At 38.8% G+C, this 20,112-nt stretch overlaps 1 protein-coding gene across 1 annotated transcript; it reads right to left on the minus strand.

The window, feature by feature from the left end:
- Positions 1–2,485: 2,485 nt before the first annotated feature.
- On the minus strand, positions 2,486–5,023 carry LOC116208270. Its single transcript, XM_031541614.1, has one exon. The coding sequence runs from the start codon at positions 4,920–4,922 to the stop codon at positions 3,309–3,311; it is 1,614 nt and encodes a 537-aa protein (XP_031397474.1). The 5' UTR covers positions 4,923–5,023; the 3' UTR covers positions 2,486–3,308.
- Positions 5,024–20,112: the final 15,089 nt, after the last annotated feature.

Consider the following 20,112-nt stretch of genomic DNA (forward strand, 5'->3'; position numbering starts at 1 on the left):
TCCAGTCATGCTTGGTTGGAACCTAACCCTCGGAACCAATTTACTTGCCACCCACTCCCTTGTGGCCAACTTATTCTGTAACTTTCTACAACATGTATGTTCACTCCTGAAAGTTTTCACTTGATATGTGTTGTTTCTTGTTTAGTGAGCATAATATAACCCACTTACACTCTTTCTCCACACATTTCACCCTTACCCTTGTGGACTCATTTTTCTTAAATCGAACTTCTCTTCCCCTACTAATATTATAATCCCTCACTGCATTCCTAAACACTTTTAGATTTGGAAATTCCATCCCAAGCTCTATTGTAATATGTTCAAACTCAACTGCTTCATTAAACACTGGTAGCTGCACAATCTCCCCATCATTCTCATTACCTTTAAGAGACTCTAGCTCATCTGTGTCATAAGCATCAGAGATGGCCAAATCCTCCACCACAACATTTATCTCTGTTCTGCAAATATTCTCTCTTGCTCTACAAACAATCTCTCTCTTCTTCAGTTGTTCTTTGCTTGAACCTGGTTTTTGTATTTTGCCTTTTTCTTTTAGCTTTCGACTTGTCTTGCATTTGAGCCTCTTCGATGCTATATCCACCAACACCAGCAACTTGCAGTCCAAACCCTCCAGCACCAGCATCATGCGATGTACTCCCTCCAGTAGCAATAAATTTAGGATCATCATCATACCAATCAAGATACAATTCAGGCCCCGCGTTATAGCCATTGTCCTCGACAAACTCCCATGCCATACTACAACAATCCAAAGAACAATAGGCATATTTAACATGAATTGAAGATCATCACCCAAGCATTGTTGAGTAAACATGCTGAGTGAAGAAAAAAATCCACTCAATGACAACAACTAGAATCAAGGATGGAAGCTTCAAATACTCTTATAGCAAAAACACTGAACATAAAACATAAATCTATATGGTCCTTTAAGATTCACATTGGATACTAACAAAACCGGTAGAAGTTATAAAATACAATGAGATTGCTAGGCCTTTTATCTCATTACATTGGGAGACAGCCCTAATATTTTCTTATGGTAAGACAACTCAAAGTAGCCACAATTTTTCAAAGCAGTCTAAAAAACATTATTCAAAAAAACATAAAAGAGTGTTTAATTTCAGCATCTGAAGATTTAATGAGTGGTTTGGTTGATGCCCGCTTCTTATGATCAAATGTCTCCCTTGAGCCATTTTTGCATTGGAAAATTTATTGGTTTCATGTCTACCATTGGCAGGGGAAATTGATCTATGCGGCACTGAAGATCCACCATTGTGCATGTAATTAGATACTTCAGTGCATGTTTTCAAGCCAGAAAGCATGTTTCTTACTATTAGGCAACTGCATAAAAAGATTCCCATTAATATCAAAGCAGCAAATAGGTATTTTACCGTATTTCAGAGTTCCACCTGAATGCCAAAAGGGTAAATGAATTCACGCTTGAAGTTTTAACATCACTTTTATAGAACACCACATACCATATGGTTGTCACCCCATGAATCTTCCACACCACCAATCTGCTTCATCAGAGACATTCTTCTAACATTGCAGCAATTTAACAAAGTTTGTTCTTTCAACAATAGTCATGCTACATGACTTACTGATGCAGCTACGCCACTATTCTATAGTAAACATAAAGATCCCATCCCAGCCCCACCCAAACACACACACTAAAAGGCCTCCAATTAGACTGTCAATTGCATCGCTCTTAAATGGGAGAGGCCACTAATGCAAGTCTTGCTCAATAATATCAATGTGTTCAGCTTTTCCCACTTTGTTTATTTGATCCTCGGTCTTTCTTTATTGTTCAATAATCACGATTAGAAATTCCTTGAAAGATCCAGCGTCTAAAGCTTATGCTCAGGATTTTGCTCCTCATGATGGTTGGGCTATTAGGAAAGCTGTAGCTACGGGAATGTATGCCCTCCCTACAAGAGCGCAGCTATCGAGGAAACTCAATGAAGATGGTGAGTCTGTAACGTCGATGAATGTCTGATTTTCTTTATGAACAAGTTGGTTGACATTGGTGGGTGGCTTCCTTACTCTGTTTGCTTATTCCTCTATATATTAGCCTGTAACGTGCTAAACTTTAGACTGCTTTAGCCTTAACGTGCTACAATTTTTCACGCAAAAGATGGAAGCTACAGCTACAGCAAGAACTCCTACTTCCAGGCAAAAATTGTTCTTCCGATTTATTCACTCATTTTACCTTAATTTTTCTTTGCTTTAACTTTGTGTTCCTCTGCTGATACTAATTTGTCATTCTTTAAACAGAGAGCAGCCACGCCCTGCCAACGAAAAGATGACGGAGAACAGTAGGGGACCACAGTTGGTTTAAAAAAGAAAAAAAAAACAAACTTTATCATCATCTGGGCATAACAACGCTAAAGAGGAATAGAAGGGGACCACATTCATTACAAATAACAACACATCAGAGCAAGAAGAGAGTAGGGGACCACAAAATCGACAATGCGAGCAATAAACACCATTGCCTACCTTCAGATTTACGAAGCTAGTAGCACACTGCATACACAGAACCGATTTTCTTCGAAATCCAAAAACCAAAATGCTTAACAACGCAAGACCGATCTTCTTCGAAATGCACGGAGACGATTCCTTTTCGTTTCCCGCCCTTTGCCACAGTTTTCTGAAACAGATGAGAGAGAGGAAGAGCAAGGGAGGAGACAGTAGAGAATAATAAAAAATTTAAAGACACAGTTCAATGAATTGACGAATTAGTCCTCTAGAAATTGACTATACATCACATTTACCTTCAAAAATTTTTTGCATCACTTTAACCCTCCAATATTTGGACGGAATTGGACGGAAGTGGACGGAAGGTTGAATGTAATGTAAAATTATAAAGTGAAGGTATAAATTGATGTAAAAAATTTCTCGAGGTAAATTTGATGTACATCTAATCTGTGAAGGACCCATTTGTGAATTTACTCTAAAAATATCTGTTACACATGTGTAAGGTTAATCATAATTATATTCCATCATGTGTCCTATAGCAATCCAAAAATTACGATTTTTCTTCCGTATTTATTGTATTTCATTAATAAAAATCATTTCATTCCATTCCATCATACCAAACTAGGCTTTCCATTATACTATGAATAATGAATTTATATTTACTTTCATATTGTTAATAATTTGAAAAAGAGATATAGTTCCTAGGCAATATATATATATAGACACACTGTGAATAATGCAATTTACCTGATGTTTTTCCAATTGTTTCTCTTCTTCAAAACAAAAAGTTGAAGATTGGGGGGTAACTCCCAGTGATGGCTACATCATGCTTCGGAAAATGTGGTGGAATTTTGGGATGGGGGACTTACCTCAGGGATGACGCAATCGATATGAGCATCATAATTACACTCCTCGCAATAATAAACACCATGTTCTGGGTGCCTGAGTGTCTCACACACGTCGCAGTATTGCTCCTCATAATCATAAAAGTCATCAACAACTCTATCACGAAGCACCAGTGGATGGAAGTGGAATTCGTGTTTAACGGAAGGGGGCAGAGGCAAGCAACTGAAGTGAAGATTATAGTTGCATGGACCACAGCGGTAGAAGTCAATTTGGCAATCTTCATAACACACATTGCATTGCACGCTGTTTAGCCCGCTGCCCATCTTTTCCATATAGGTTAGGCTGTGCTCATGACGCTGATGTTTCAAAGTCAGCTTCCCCATAGCACAACGTGCGTGGAACTGGATCTTACAATAATCACAGTACAAGGAGAAACCGACGCCTATCTCGTCAAAGCATGCAAAGCAAGGAAGGGATGTATAGGATTCCAAACAATGAAGAACAAGCGGATGTTGTGGGTGAATAGGGTGTTCTGGCTCACGTGGTAGTTCAGCACATGTTTTATGGAGCAACATGTCGCAACCTTCTTGACAGTCATAACCTAGACCTTCAACAGGCCATTCACAGACTTTACACATCCTTAACAGTGGTGAACATTGAAGCTTCATTGGATGATCATGGACAAGCTCGCCAGTAAGAGTTAATTCCTCTTCCGTAGCAGAGAGAGATTGGAGAGCACATTTCACATGAAGGCCAAAGAGACACACTTCACACTTGTATCCAAAGCTATGAGTATTATCGGAGCAGAGAGAGCAACGAAGATCAAAATCTTCTTGGCAAATGAGAGGGTGGTTTGAATGAAGAGGGTGCACAATATCTTGTGGAAACTCGACACATGATACGTCGAGCAAGAAAAGGCAGTCAAGGCAACAGTAAAAATAACCTGATATCTCCTTCTCCTTGCAAACACTGCAGGCGGCAAAAAGCTCTGCTTTTGCATGAAAAGATGTCAGTTGGTGGGGGTGGGAAAAATGATGGATCTCTCGCTTACCGTCCATGCTACTCTGATCATCTCGAGGAGGAAGATGCATAACGGAAACAGCACAATTCACATCGAGATGGAAATCACATTCATTACAGTTGTATGCAAACATCGGACAGTGGCTGTACCTCTTGCAGACTTCGCATGTAAGATCAGGCCACTCAGGCTTGAAATCAGCGAGCAAGGTGAGAGGGTGCTGTGGATGGAAGGGATGATTCGATATCTCTCGGGGTGCCAGAGCGCATGATTCGTGCAGCACGTATATGCAGGCACGGCAACCATAAACGCGACCAGAGATCTGCTCGCCGCATGCCTTGCAATTGATCCGATTTGAGGCATTCACGTGGAAGGATGCAAGGGGATGCTCGTGAGCAAAGTGCTGAATAATCTTCCCCTTGTCCTCGTGCTCTTCTTCGGGTGGAGGGAGAGTTGCAGCTGCACATCCCGTGTGCAAGGCTACTTCACAGACATCACATACATAGCTGCCACGAGCTTCTACAGGCTCATCACACCTGCAAGATAAGTCATAGCTGCCTCCAGGGTAGAACATAAGTGAGTGCTGAGGGTGAGAGGGATGTTGAATCTCAGGAGGCAGTTCGGCGCAGGATCTGTGGAGGAAGAAGTTGCAGTCTATGCAAAGGTAGACTGGACCTTTCGCGGGCAATTCACAGATTAAGCAATATAAGCTGAATTTTCGCTCAGCTCTTGCAAGATGAGGGCATGTTCATGGTAGGGATGCTGAAGGCGGGCGGTATTAGCTGTAGTCATCCTTGAGAAGAAAAACACAAAGAAGGAGGAGGAGGAGGAGGAGAAGAAGAAGAAGCAACAACAATGGAGCGCCTCAGAACTACTCAGCTGCAGAAATAGAGAGCAGGTGTAAGAACATAACTGAATATATTAGTTGACCGAGAAAAGAAAAAAAATATTAAATTAAATTAAAATAATAATTGGATATATTAAAAAAAAAAAGAAAAACCCTGCTACATGCTTCTCCTCTTTACATTTTATGTTATCGCTCCCAACGACTGCCCTGTTATGTACCTATCCCTTTCCGCAAACTGAATTGAAAATGATGGGTCCTGCCTTGAGGCCCGAGGTGCACCCGGGTCGGTTTGGTGGGATGGGCCTTACCCCCGGTGGCCCATGTCTAATAAAGGCTGAGGAGAAAATATACCTGTAAAAACTTAAGCTCGTAAATTTTTTACTTGTTTGACTCCTTTTTCTAATGAGAATCACCATTTATCCCAAAAAAAAAAAATTTAAAAGTGTAATGAAGAGGGTGGCTATGAATTTGGGAAACCAAGTGTTGACAATTTCCTACCTGACCCGACAGCCTGTCATGATAAGACCTTGCATGGGACAATCCTTGTCGGACCGAAGCTTATCGGGCCGTGCCTGGCCCGGCACGAAAAGAAATCCTGATGGGCCGGACCAGATAGATTTGCCCCTCACGGCCCGATAAGCTTCAAAGGAAAATATAACAATAATTTTATAAAAAATAAGCCCCCAAATCCTATCCTTTCCTCTCGGTCTCAGATCAAAAAAGGAAAAGAAGAATCTAAGAGCATGTCCAATTGGAGGGATGTGTCCAAAATTTCGAGGACCCATTTTATTGTCACGTCAGACAAATTAGGACACAAAAAAGAAAAAGAAAAAGAAAAAAAAGGGACTCCCCAAATCCAATGGATGAGTGGAATTTGGGTCCCATTTTTGGTCCCACGTGATTTTCATGTGTGGCCCACCGTTTTTCTTAATATATATTAAAAAGAGCCATTGACTGTGAGAGCCAACTGCTCTTATATTATATATATATATATATATATATATAAATAAAAAAGACCTTCCAGCAGTAGGTCGTGTGGGCCCGTTACGGTCCATGTGGCAGCCCGGACTAGAGCGGCTGAAAATGGGGGATCGGCCCATTTCACAATCCGCTCCAAGGGGGCTGCGAAATGGGCCGTTCCCGTTTTTACTATATATCTCGTGCATCCCGCCAAAACGGAAAAATTAGAGACAATACTTGCGTTTCTGAAGGAGTAACGGAGTTTTGACCCAGTTTCCAAAGAATCTTGCTACAATTTTTTCTTTTGGAAAAAGACAAAAATCCTCGTGTAGTGTTTAGAGGTGCGACAAACCGCACCATATTCTTTTTTTTGGACAATTAGCCTCCTGTGATTTGTTCCATTAGACATAGGAGATTATGACGTTAATTTTTTCCATTTCAGCTCTCAATCTTTAACCTTTTAATCATTTTGGTTATAAATCTTTTTCTTTTATCATTCATATCCTAAACTTTTCATTTTGTTTCATTTTAGTCTTAAAAAATCGAAAGGGAATCCGGGTTAAGGCTGCCGATTGGTGATCCCGACCCCGAATCGACCAGGGTTTCGAATCAAAGGTCCTCGATCGATTCGGAATTGGGGCCGCCAATTGGCGACCACGACCACTCCACCGGGGTCGCTAGCGACCTCTATGGGCCTTGGCGACCCCGAATCGACGGGGGACTCCAAGTCGGGGCCGTCCCTCCACCGGGGTTGCCGGTGCCCATAGAGGTCGCCGGCGACCCTGGTGGAGTGGTCGTGGTCCCCGATTGGCGCCCCGACCCCGAATCGATCGGGGACCTTCGAGTCATAATCCCCGGTCGATTCAGGATCGAGGCCGCCAATTGGCAATCCCGACCCTTCCACCGAGATTGTCGGGGTCCTCTGTGGGCACCAGCAAACCCGATGGAGGGTAATCGGCGACTCCGACCACCCTTCCCTTTCTATTTTTTTTATTGGACTAAAATGAAACAAAATAAAAGTTTAGCACCGTAAAAGGTTATAAAAGATTTATAACCAAATGATTAAAAGGTTAAAAATTGAGGACTGAAAGTGGAAAAAAATTAACACCGTAACCCCCTATGTCTAACGGAGCAAACCACAGGGGGTTAATTGTCCAAAAAAAGAACATGGTGCGATTTGTGCCAACTCCAAACCACAATGGGGATTTTTGTCTTTTTCCCTTTTCTTTTTAACAAGGGCAAATTTAAACACCTAATTATAAATGATGTTAGCCGTTGCTCAAATTTCTTTTAACCAATATTTATAATAAAATCACATTAAAGAAATTAGTTAAAATACATTTGGGCAATGGTCAAAATTATTAAAGGAATTAGGTGTTCTAATTTGCCATTGTTAATAGCAAAACTGAAATTGGAAATCAACTATCAATTATCATAATATATAAAAGCTAGGGCATAGGATGTGGTTGCCCACGTTAGTCCAATCGTAAAACCTACAGTTTCACGTGAGTGGACTTTTCATTTTTAGTTATAGTAATTATTACAGCGAAAATAATTAATTACTTTTCCTTGAATAAGTACCTTAGACAATGTATCTTTTTCAGTTATTTGATAACCAAAAGTAATTTTTTAAAATTAATTGCGTAGTTTCTGTGCTTGAAAATTGGCGCATTATTTTTTTTCGACATAATGTTACTTTTTCAATTTTGAATCGTATAATTCTCAATTGTTTTACTTTAATAAGATATCTATCTTAGATCGTACGATTTCGATTTATGATAAGAAAACCCTGCTTAGGATATCAAAACCCTGTTCGTGAGTGGGATGGGTCCGTGGGCTTCGCCCTCCAAGTCACCAGGTCAAACTTACACCGGTGGGACTTCTCGAGTTAACCCTTCATTACAAAATTTTCAAATAAGGCGAATTTTTCCATTCTTTTCCCTTCCTCTCCCCTTTCCATAGTTGCCCTTGATTTGCATAAGAAACTGTCAATAATTCAGTCCAGTTTGTGAACTCGAATTTAGACCCGAGGTCCGACCTTTTTCCCAGGTGGACTTGCATTTATGCTAGGGCGTATCAAAGTTAAGCTTTTTATGGTGAGTTGACTTACCACTTAATTGTAAGGTTCATGTGTTGGAATTGGATTCTGATTTCCGAGGACGAAAACAAAAAAAAAGGCTATAATTTTCACTGTGAGATACATCAAGCCATGTCCATGGCTAAGATGTTGACGACTGGTTTTTGCACCTTCAAGAAAGCAAGGGAATGTAATATATTGAGCAACGCATGACCATCGCTCCCATGTGGTTTAGAGACCTCCAGGTCTCGAGTTCCAATCCTCCAATGACATATGTTAGGGTGGGCTCTTTGACTGGGGAATGAGATCATTTCCGACTCCTCTGACCTATACTTGGCCATCCTAATTGCAAATAAAAAAGCTGTGGAACAAGTTATTTAATTCTCTTCGGTCTGACTTACTCCTTTTCCTATTTGTAATTCAACCATGTTGGACCATATCTATAATACGGAAGCTGCTAATAGCACACAGAGCGCTCGGATCAATCACCACAATTTGGAAAATCATTTCATTTTCTGGGGGAAAAATATGTAATTGCATGTAAGCGTGGATGCTGAATATAGATTTGCAGACAAGTTGATATGAGCAGCGCAGTTGCATTCTTCACGGTAATAAACTCCATGATCGGGGATGGATTAAAAACTCTTGTGTACTCTAGCAAAGTTTACTCCAAGAAACTGCAGACTACAACTTTGTTATCTTGAAAATGAGCCAGTCTTCGAACAAGTTACTGGTCATGACAAAGAAAGGGATACAATCAAATCTACGGTGAACCCATCGACAGAAGAAATGAAAACTATCTGCCAAATTACATGTAAGATAGTCTGGAAGAATGACAAGGGAAGAATCCGACTGCCGCCCTTAACGAATAAAATCTGTTTTTGGCAAATGCGAGTGTATGATCCTTATCAGTATGGACATATGCCAAGAGAAAGCATAATGTGACTTGATCCTCATGCTTCTGCTCTGCTTCTGCATGCATCCGAGATCTCGCTATCTCATGTCTCTCTCGTCTTAAGCCACTCTATTTTCTCATCAGCTCCTCCAGCTTTGCGTCCATTGCTTTCTTAATGCCTCCATTCTGCTTCTACATCGGCAATTTCTTCGTTGAGTTTCCTGAGCGTAAGGTCTTCTACTGGTTTGCGTAGCCCGGTTTTACCTGGAGAAGCAATCATTTATATTAGCCTCATGAAATTGTATTGCATGGAAAAGATTAGATAAATTTAGGCAATATACTCCTGCTTATGATTTGTAGCAATTCTCTTTCAAGCAAAGTCTAGGGCTTCTAATTCCCTTAGGATTTTCTCATATATTTCCTTCGTCCAATTATTATTCTTTCTCATTGACACTTCCAATTTTCTTCAGTGCATGTGTGTCTGCATCTACACCGGTACTTCTTCATCCAATTTTCATGAGCACATGATCTTAGGCCATGTTTAGTAGGATGGAAGAAACGGAATGGAAAGGAATCAAATCTCTATTTCCACTCCATTTCATTATATGCCTACACTTGTAAAAGTTGAAACGAATGATCATTTTATTGGAATGCCATTTGTCTTCAATTTTATGGAGTGAGCATTCCATAAGAAAAGTTTATGAATGTTCATCCCATCAAATCAACAAATTAATCAACAAAGTATAAAATGATGCATGTTTTATTATATAGAACAATATCTTGTTAAATAGGTGTCAGGTTATAGAAAATGTGGTGGAATTTTGGGATGTGGGAGTTACCGTTGGGATGACGCAATCGATATGAGCAGCACACCTACATTCGTCGCAATAATAAACACCGTATTCTGGGTGCCTTGTTGTCTCACACAGGTCGCAGTATGCTCATCATAAAAATCATCAACAACTCTATCACGGAGCACCATCGGATGGATGTGACGTTCATGTTTAACAAAGGGGGTAGATGCTGTTGGAGAAAAATTGGTGTGATGCGAGAGGACACAATGTCCCACGTCGGTTGAAAAGAAAAAAATGAGGAAGTTTATAAAAGACAATGGCCCAGTAACCCATTAGCTTAAACTTTTGGGTTGCATATGGGTTTGAGTCCGAATTAGGCCCATTTTTATTTAAAAATTTATCCAACAGATGCGTGCAATTGTAGTGTAGTGAAGATTATAGTTGCACGTACACAGGTGTAGAAGTCAATCCTGCAATTTTCGTAACACACATTGCATTTCCCACCGTTTAGCCCGCGGCCCATCTGCGCGATATATCTTAGGCTGTGCTCGTGACGCTGATGTTTCAGAGTCGGCCTCCCCAAAGCACAACGTGCGTGGAAGTGGATCTGACAATAATCACAGTGCAGTACGAATGGAGAATAATGGCCTTTTAGGAGGATGTCATGATAGCTATGAAGACATGCAGAGCAAGGATCGGATGTATAGTACTGCTGATCACTAAGAACAAGCGGATGTTGTGGGTGAATAGGTTGTTTTGATTCATGACCTATTAGTTCAGCACATGCTTTATGGATCGCTGTCGGGCAAAATTTTTTTCACTTGCATAAGCTAGACCTCTAAGAGGCCACTTACAGACATGACAGCCTGATGACCTATAACCACCCTCAACACACTGAAGCCTCATGGGGTGTTCATGGACATGCTCGAAGAGACGAGTCTCTGACAAATCCTCCTTCGGAACAGAGAGAGATCGGAGAGCATATCCCTCATTAAAGCAGAGAGAGAGCACTTAATTGAACCTGCTTTGCGAATGAGAGGGAGGTCTAGATGAATAGATTCCACAATCTCGGAGGAAATAAGCTCCAGCGGGTGCTGTGGATGAGAGGGATGTTGAATCTCGGGTGGCGATTCAGCACACGATTTGTGGAGGAAGAAGTTGCAGTCTATGCAATGATAGGCCCAACCGCCTTCCACATAGCGTTTGCAGGTATAGCATCGCCAGGTGAAATTTTGGCTCAGCTCTTGCAAGATCAGGCCATGTTCATGGTAGGGATGCTGAAGGCTGGGGGTATTAGAAGCATTCATCCTTGAGACGAAAAACACGATCAGGTGAAACTTGAATATTAACAAGTCGTAATTGAAAGCTAAACTTTAAAGGATAAAGTGGCACTGCAGAGAAACTACAGCGAGCAAATCTGTAATTTCTCTATGTACATATTTTGTATGTTTCATCTTTCATCCTTTCTATACTATATTAATTAGGAGCATCAATTAACTTTAATCTGTCAAAGAGTGATAATTAAGGGATTGTAGATTCGATCCTCGGTGAGAAACCCCTACTCTTTCATTAGCTATTAGAAATTTTATTTCATTGTACTAAACTTTTGAGTCTCCCTTGTGACCGAAAAAAGCTTTCGAACATTAAAAAGAAACTACCACTAGCAAATTTTGCTCCAGATTGGCCTTTCCCATATAAATAGATGAACAAGAATTCCTTCGAGTGAAAGCTCAAAGTACACACAGAGCACCTCACCTAATATAAATAAATAGAAGAGAATAAAGAACAACGAACCAAAAAAGGAAAAGGACAAAAGTCCATGGTACTTCGCCCAGTGTCCCAGTCTTCAAATGAAAATGCAGTGAAGAGAAACAAGGACATAGATCTCAAGACTTGCCTACTGCAATTAATATAGCGGCCCGGTAGCATGTGCTGGTTGAGTTGAAAAAAAAAATGAATAGAACAAAATCTCGGTTCATAGCCGATAATATAATTAAAAAAAATCCACGGGGTTATAGATTATACTAATTTACACATGAATCTTCATATATTTTATATATTTTGATAGATGCACTTACATTGTCTGAATAATTTGCATGTATTATATATACATGATTTGCTGTCATGTCGTCTATGGCATAATCCATTCCATTTCAAATAAGCTATATATGTATATATATATATATACATGCATGACGAGTATAACTATTTGATAAAATTAATTACGATTAAAAATTATAGTTGTGCAGGTCTTCAACTAGTTCAAATGAAAATGCACTAAAGTATGTACATGATATTCGAATATATGCTATCAATTTTAAGAAAAGTGCATAGATCTCAACACTTTTGCTGACTGCATATGCATAATTAATACATAAAATATGTATAGGATTTTTGAAAACAAACAATTAATTTGAAAAAAAATGCATAGATCTCGAGAATTGTTGACTGCATATTGAATGATTAATATAACTAGTCATGTATCCAGCCAGTTGTGCGGGCGTTTGTATTTTTTTATTGTTAGTTGATTTTGTTGAATTTACTATTTTATAATACAAAATAAATAAATAAATAAAAAAGAAAACATTGGAAATAGTGTCATCAATTAACGTCTCTAATTAAATTGTATATATAAGTTTCCTTTGGAATATCCAATAAAGATATAAATATACTATATATATTATATAAAAATTTAAAGGAATTACAATAAAATATAAGTATATATTAATGGGAAGACTTGAATAGATGGTGGATGGCTAGTTAAGAGTTTGTCTGATACGCTTAGGTGGAAACTTCTTGTCGCACGAATGAGAGAATTACATGAGAGCAATCTAATCACTATATATATATATATATATAAGGTAAATTACACTAGCGGTTCAAAAAAATTTATAAATATTTCAATATGATACAAAAAGTTTTTTTTTGCTATTTGATGGTACAAAATTTTCAAAATTGTTTCAGTATATTACAAACCGTCATCTCGCCATTGACGCCGTCAAGCCGTGCTTTACAAGACTGTAAATTTTGCACTGTCATGTAACTTACATAAAATATTTTGTACTATTAAGTTACAATTTCAAAATATTTTTCACCATCATCTAACGTCCTACAAAAACCATTTTGTACTATCAGCGTCGGCTTGACGGCGTTAATGGCGAGATGACGATTTGTACTATACTGAAAGAACTTTGAAATATTTTATACTATCAAGTAGCAAAAATTTTTTTGTACCATATTGAAATATTTGTAAAATTTTTTGGACCACCAGTGCAATTTAATATATATATATATCTATATGTAGAGGTGGCATGCATGGATCTCTGGAATTGCTGACGGCATATTAAATTAGACAATTAATATATCTTGGTTGGTAGCTAATTGAGAAGGGATAAGTTAAACAAAAAAATTTCAAATTTTGCTCGAATTCTCATTTTTGGCCTAATCTTTTTTTCAATAAAAAAATGACTAGTTTATGGTTCATTTGATGATGTGGACTTAATGGGCATCAATACATATGGTAATAGTCTCAACAAATAAGCTGAGAATACCTTATATTTCTCTAAAAAAAAGAAAAAGACAAACTATGTTCTGTTGCTTCTCCTCTTTCTTTTATGTTTGGTTCTTTCTCTTGGCATTCTCGTTTTAACAAGTAAATTAAAAAAAAAAATCGACCCCGTTTGTTTTGGTACTGAAGAACTGATACCGGTAGAAATTGCCCCTTGAGTTGCGCTCTCAGCAGCTGGCGGTTGACTTAACTGTAGATTTCAATTATTGCCCTTGATTTGCATTAGGAATTGTCAATAATTTAGTCCAGCTCGTGAACTCGAATTTAGACACAAGTTCCGAGCTTTTTCCCTAGTGGACTCGCATTTCCGCTAGGGCATATCAAAATGTTATGCTTTTTTTTTTTTTGCTGTGAGCTGTACAAGAGGCTCAAGTGTTAATTCAACAAGGTTGGACCTCCTATATTATGGAAGCTGCAAATAAGACGCGGAAGGGTCGGATCAATCAGCACAACTTCGAAAATCAGTTCATTTTTGAAGGAGAAAATGTAATTGCAAATAAGCATGGATACCGAATATAGATCTGCAGTGAAGAGGGTGCTCAAAACCTCCATCTCCAGCATAGGACTTGGCTCGGGGATATAGGAGGTGGTACGAGCAGCACAGTTGCATTCTTCACAGTAATAAACTCCATGGTTGGGGATGGATGTAAAACTCGTGTGTACTCGAGCAAAGCATATTCCAAGAAACTGCAGATCACAGCTTTGTCATTTTGAAAATGAGGGGGTCATTGAACAAATTACTGGTAATGAGAACATAGAGAGCCAACAGAACCTTCGCATGAAATTAAATCAAAGTGCTGACTAATATTGTTTATATGCCCTAAAAAGGGATAGAATCAAGTCTACTGCGAACCCAACCGGACAAATGAAAACTATAATGACAAGGGCAGAATCCAAATCTCTCCCATACCGAATAAAATCTATTTTTGACAAATGCCTGTCCAGGGTCCTTTTTAGTATAGACATATGCCAAGAGAAAGCGTAATGTGAATTGATATTCATACCCTGTCCTGCTCTGCTTCTGCTTGCATCTCTATCTTATGTTTCTTTGTCTTAAGCCCCACCAGTTTTGTCATCAACAGCTCCAGCTTTTTCTCCCCCTCTTTCTTCACTTGCTCTGTCTCAGCTTCTACAGTGGCAATTGCTTCGTCGAGTTGCCTGAGCATACGGTCTTCTGCTAGTTTGCGTCGCTCGAGATATACCTGGAGAAGACAATAATTTATATTAGCCTCATAAAATTGCTTTACATGAAAAAGATAAACATAAATTTTAGGCAATATACTCCTGCAGTGCAGCAATTTTCTTCCCAATCAAAGTCTAGGGTGGTGTTTTCGGATTTTGGTGAACGGGGAAATGCGGTTTCTAATCTCTCTGTAAAGAGAGAAAACTAAAAAACCTCTTTTCCTTTTAAATACTAAGTGGATTCTTTTGGTAATACTTTCCCTAGAAGGACTATGTGTATTAAGAGATTCACTAAATAAAAGTAGACAACCAATGAGGAAAGATACTTCGTTAAATGAAGAAGATATATACAATGATGGAATTGCAACCCAACGAGATAGAAGTAAACAACTAAAACCAAAATTACAAAGGATGACCTATTCTGCTTTCCATCGAGGCAGGTAGTTTAGTCTCTGAACTCAGGTATGAGGTCGCCTGTAGACGAAGTAGAAGGATGCAACCACGCTGAGACGCTCTAAGTTAATGGCTGTAGGATGAGGGCGAGAGCTTCTGTCAACAAAGCGATGGATTTGTGATAGTGTCTTTGAGGATGTAATTCTGCCGCGACAGATTTGTGAACTTCGATTGTTGAGGGGATCACACTACCGCTACAATCTCGGGATATCTAAATTACTCATACTCCTAAGAATAAAAGCTCGTATGAGCTGAGAGGTCTGTAAAGATTCTGTCCGTTGAATGAGTGTGTGTTACTCCTGCAAGATCTTTTGGTATTTATATATTTTCCTCCCTCCTTGACGGTTACAAAATCTCCTCTCTAATGTTGAGAATGTGGGCTCCTTATTATTTAATTGCTTTTAACCGTCATCTTATCCCCACGTGATAATTATCCACAACTTTGACCCAGTCCACCTTGAATAACCCATCTTCTTGATCTGTAACTGCCCAACATCGTGATTTAGAGACGATGTTATGACTGTCCAAATTCTGAAGCAGTTATTATTCGGATACTACATCATCACTGCTTAGATTCTAGAAGCAAGTCAATTACAGAATTTGAGTCATATAGCATCATGCATAGTTACGTCTAGATTCTGTCTATTCTTAGGCTCAGAATCTAAATATGTCTGTTGTTCTAGAAACGAAGCCGTTCTTCTGGAATTCTACTAATATTACGTCAATACCCCCATACTTTTGTAATTTACAGGAATGCCCCCGACACGTCTAATGACTTGATTGGACTACGTGGTGAGTCTCTGAAAATCATTTTATTATGATATCAAGTGGCTTCTTTTTCTTTTTCTTTTTTCTAGTTATAAGGTGGATTCTATTTTCCTTCAGGTTTTTCTTTAGTGCTTGTGTCTCTGCATCTACATCAGCAATTTCTTCATCCAACTTTAGAATTGACGAAATGCAAAGGAATCAATATCTCTCCTTCTCTCAATTTCATCATATGGTTGCACTTGTAAAATTTGAAATGTTGTCTTCAACTTGATGGAGTGATTATTCCTTCATAAAAGTTAATGAATATTCATTCCATCAATTCAACAAATTTAAGCAACAAAGTGGAAAAGATGAAGATGCATGTTATATAATTCAGAATAATATCTTGTTAAATAGGTGTAGTTTAGAATTATATTCCATTTGCTGTCCCATAACAATCCAAAAATTACGATTTTCCTTCCGTGTTTATTATATTTTACTAATAAAAATCATTCATTATAATAAGAATTATGAATTTAAATTTACTTTCATATTGTTGGTAACTTAAAAAAAAAAAAAAGAGATACAGTTCGTAGGCAATACATATACCGTGAATTATGAAATTTTCCTTCAGGCTGTTCCAACTATTAAACACCGTTTTCTGGGTGCCTTGTTGTCTCACGCAGGTCGCAATATTGCTCATCATAAAAATCATTAACAACTCTATCACTGAGCTCCATCGGATGGATGTGAAGTTCATGTTTAATAGATCGGGGTAGAGGGGTGCAATTGTAGTGAAGAGTATAGTTGCACGTAAGGCATACATATAAGGCATGAAGAAGAAGAAGATGAATCTTCTATGAGAACTTCCGGGAAGATGAAAGCAGTTTCATGAGAAGTGGAAGGAGTTAATGCTCCTACGGAATCAATACAACGACGGTACATTACGTTCAATTGCACTGAGAACACTGTAATCTATCATGTAAAATCCGAAAATTTTACTACGATAAAAAAATAATAATAATTACACATGAATTTCCTTAAAAATTAGGAATATTCAGAAAATTACGAATTCGACCGGACGAATAAAATCCCGATAAAATGCCACGATCCACCGCCATTTATAAGGAATACATTTGAGGGGTAAGCTTGACGTCCAGTGAATAACTACAACTTAAACTAGCCGGATCATAGCACGGTTTCAGTAATATCATAAAAATAATATCGAGACCTCCAGAACTCAGATCGTCCCTGTGCCCCTTTCCAGCTCTCAACCACAGTGGCGGCTCCACACTGGCAGCCTCTCTGCTCCAGGCAGCCCTTTCCTAGTGCTCGGCTTACGACTGACTTAAGGTGCCACAGGACTCACCGACTCCCGTCAATCTCATTTACACAACTCAATACCTCACTTCTCATTTCAAATATCATAATCGATTATATAAAAATACATGCATGATCCGTGAATATTGACATGACCATGACAATGCAGTTATAAAAATATCGACATAATGATAATAAAAGTACTAGTTTAAAAAATAGGTTACTTACCTTGACAAGTCCCTCAAACATCAAAATACAGAAACCAATTATTCACTATTTTCTAAAAATTCTCTTACTTGCTCTCGGCTTTCTCAAAAACTGCTCAACTTAAAATTGAATGAAATGCCGAGAATTGAACAAGCACCAAATTTATATTGAAGAAGAATGGCGGTGAAAGGATGAATTGATTTTGATTTGGCCATGTGGTATTGAAGAAGAATGGTGGTGGAATGTATGGAGTTGAAATGGACGTGTGGAATGCAAGGGTGAAGGAGAATTTAATACATGGATAGCTAAATAAGCTTACCTTCCAAATAAGTAACACTTTAATAAATTATTAATGCATTAAAATGATAATGATAAGGGATATTTAGGATGTGACAAAATCAAATTAAACGGCGACATATATATACTTGTGTACATGTATGTAAAATTTTCAATTTAATAAATAATAGATGAAACCTGTAAATATGCATATTGAAGAAAATTCTTGGGATGTTACCTATCCATCACAACTATGACCTTGAAGGATATTGTGTTCAAATTATGATAACTTTTTCCCCCGTAACACCAAGCCCTAAAAGTGCAGAATTCGCAGCTTCGTCATTTTGGGAACAAGACAATAATCTAACACTTTAATATTCATGATATAAATGAAAAGGACACAACATTCGCATGAAAATCAACGTTCTACTTTCTTTAGTATATGCCAAGAAAAAGGAGAGAAACAATCGAATCAGAAGCCAGAAAGAGCATTCTGGAAAGATACGTACCCAGGACGAGCATTACTGGACTCCAGTTCCATTTCCTCCTAGCTCCTTGCTTTTTCATTCGAGAGCTCATGAAAAGACGATCTGTGACCCAACTAATGTAATGGACAAGTGACGGGAAGTATATTGGAAGTCATGAGACTGCAGATCAAACCATTGGCTTTTCAGATGTATGTAACGAAAAGTTTTGGCCATAATCAGGATGTTCTGCTCTTATTTTACTTTTCAATGGAAAATTTAAAAGAATATCACGCAACAGCAGACTCTGGACTAAGTTCCATAATAATGCTAAAACAGGGGAGCCTGCAGAAATGATATGAGCAGGTATTTAATTTCTTTGTCAACCGATGGACATGATGAATGAAATCTTTGTTTTGACAAATGATGTACGAGATACTTATCAGTATATATGAAGTGAACAAACCCGGTTAGAATCATCCATAATCATCTGTATTTCTATGCACGAAAACGCTCGTTGGACTTGATACGTTAATAATAACAGATCCTTGAATGTAATGTGATGGGCGAACCCTAGTATAACAAACTTCTACTTGACGTGTATTCGTCATGCATCTGTATCACAGGCAGTCCAGGCATGACTCAAATTTTGTTTAGGGGCTCTGACTGAACCTGAGTCTACCACTGCAGTCAGAGTCGATCATTGCCACTGTCGATATATATCAAACAAAGGAAGTGCATTGACACTCATGAGAGTGCAGATCACACTATTAGGTTTTGAAAGAAATGCATTTTCATTGCCCACTTCAACTTTGGCTTCCTCTTGCATCCGAGAGCTCATGATCTCTTGTCTCTTTTCTTGAGCTCCTCCAGATTTTCATTGACATTTCAGTTTTTTTCTTCAGAGCCTCTGTCTCCACTTCTACGCTGGCAATTTCTTCATCCAGTTTCACGAGCATAAGGTCTTCTAATAGTTTCCTTTGCTCGGGCTCTACCTGGAGATGGGCAATCACTCACATTCAGCCTCATATTATTAACTTGAAAAACGGATACAGTTCTTGAATAAATGTGCAATTTCCTTCAGGTTTTTCCAATAATCGCTCATTTCCACAGACAAAAAATAAGATCGAGACGACTATAAAAGCATGATGGTTACATAATACTTTCAAAACGAAGGTGGAATTTTGGAGTGTGGACTTACCTTGGGGATGACGACACAGTCGATATTGAGCAGCAACACCTGCATTCATCGCAATAATAAACACCATGTTCCGGGTGCCTAATTGTCTCACACAGGTCACAGTAATTGCTCATCGTAAAAGTCATCAACAACTCTATCACGGAGCACCATCGGATGGATGTGAAGTTCATGTTGATAGAAGAAGGGGCAGAGGCATGCCAACCATGGTGAAGATTATATGTTGCATGGAACGCAGCGGGTAGAGGTCAATGCTGCAATCATCATAGCACAAACTGCATGCACGCGGCGCCCATCTGATAAAATAGGTTACGCTGTGCTCATGGCGCTGATGTTTTAGAGTAGGTCTCCTCATAGCACAATACACATGGAACTGGATCTCGCAGTGACCGCAGTAAAAAGTGAATCCGTAACATCTTTTGAGACAGGCAATGCAAGGACCAGATCTATTGAATGGCTCGGAAAGAAGAACAACTGGATGTTTGTGGGTGAAAGGGTGTTCTGAATCCCGTGGTAGTTCGGCACATGCTTTATGGATCACAATGTGGCAACCTCCTGACAGACATAAGCTAGGCCATGAAGAGGCTCCTCACAGACGTTGCACAATTTTTGGTCGATTTTATTACACTGAAGTTCTCATGGGGTGTTCATGGATATGCTGAATATAATATATACTTCCTCTTTCAAAGCAGAGAGAGATTGGAGTGCACATACCACATGGAGGCCAAAGCGACACTCTTCACACTTGAATCCGAAGCCGTAATTACAAGAGCAGA

This window comes from Punica granatum, chromosome 5, assembly GCF_007655135.1.
Source record: "Punica granatum isolate Tunisia-2019 chromosome 5, ASM765513v2, whole genome shotgun sequence".
Taxonomy (NCBI): domain Eukaryota; kingdom Viridiplantae; phylum Streptophyta; class Magnoliopsida; order Myrtales; family Lythraceae; genus Punica; species Punica granatum.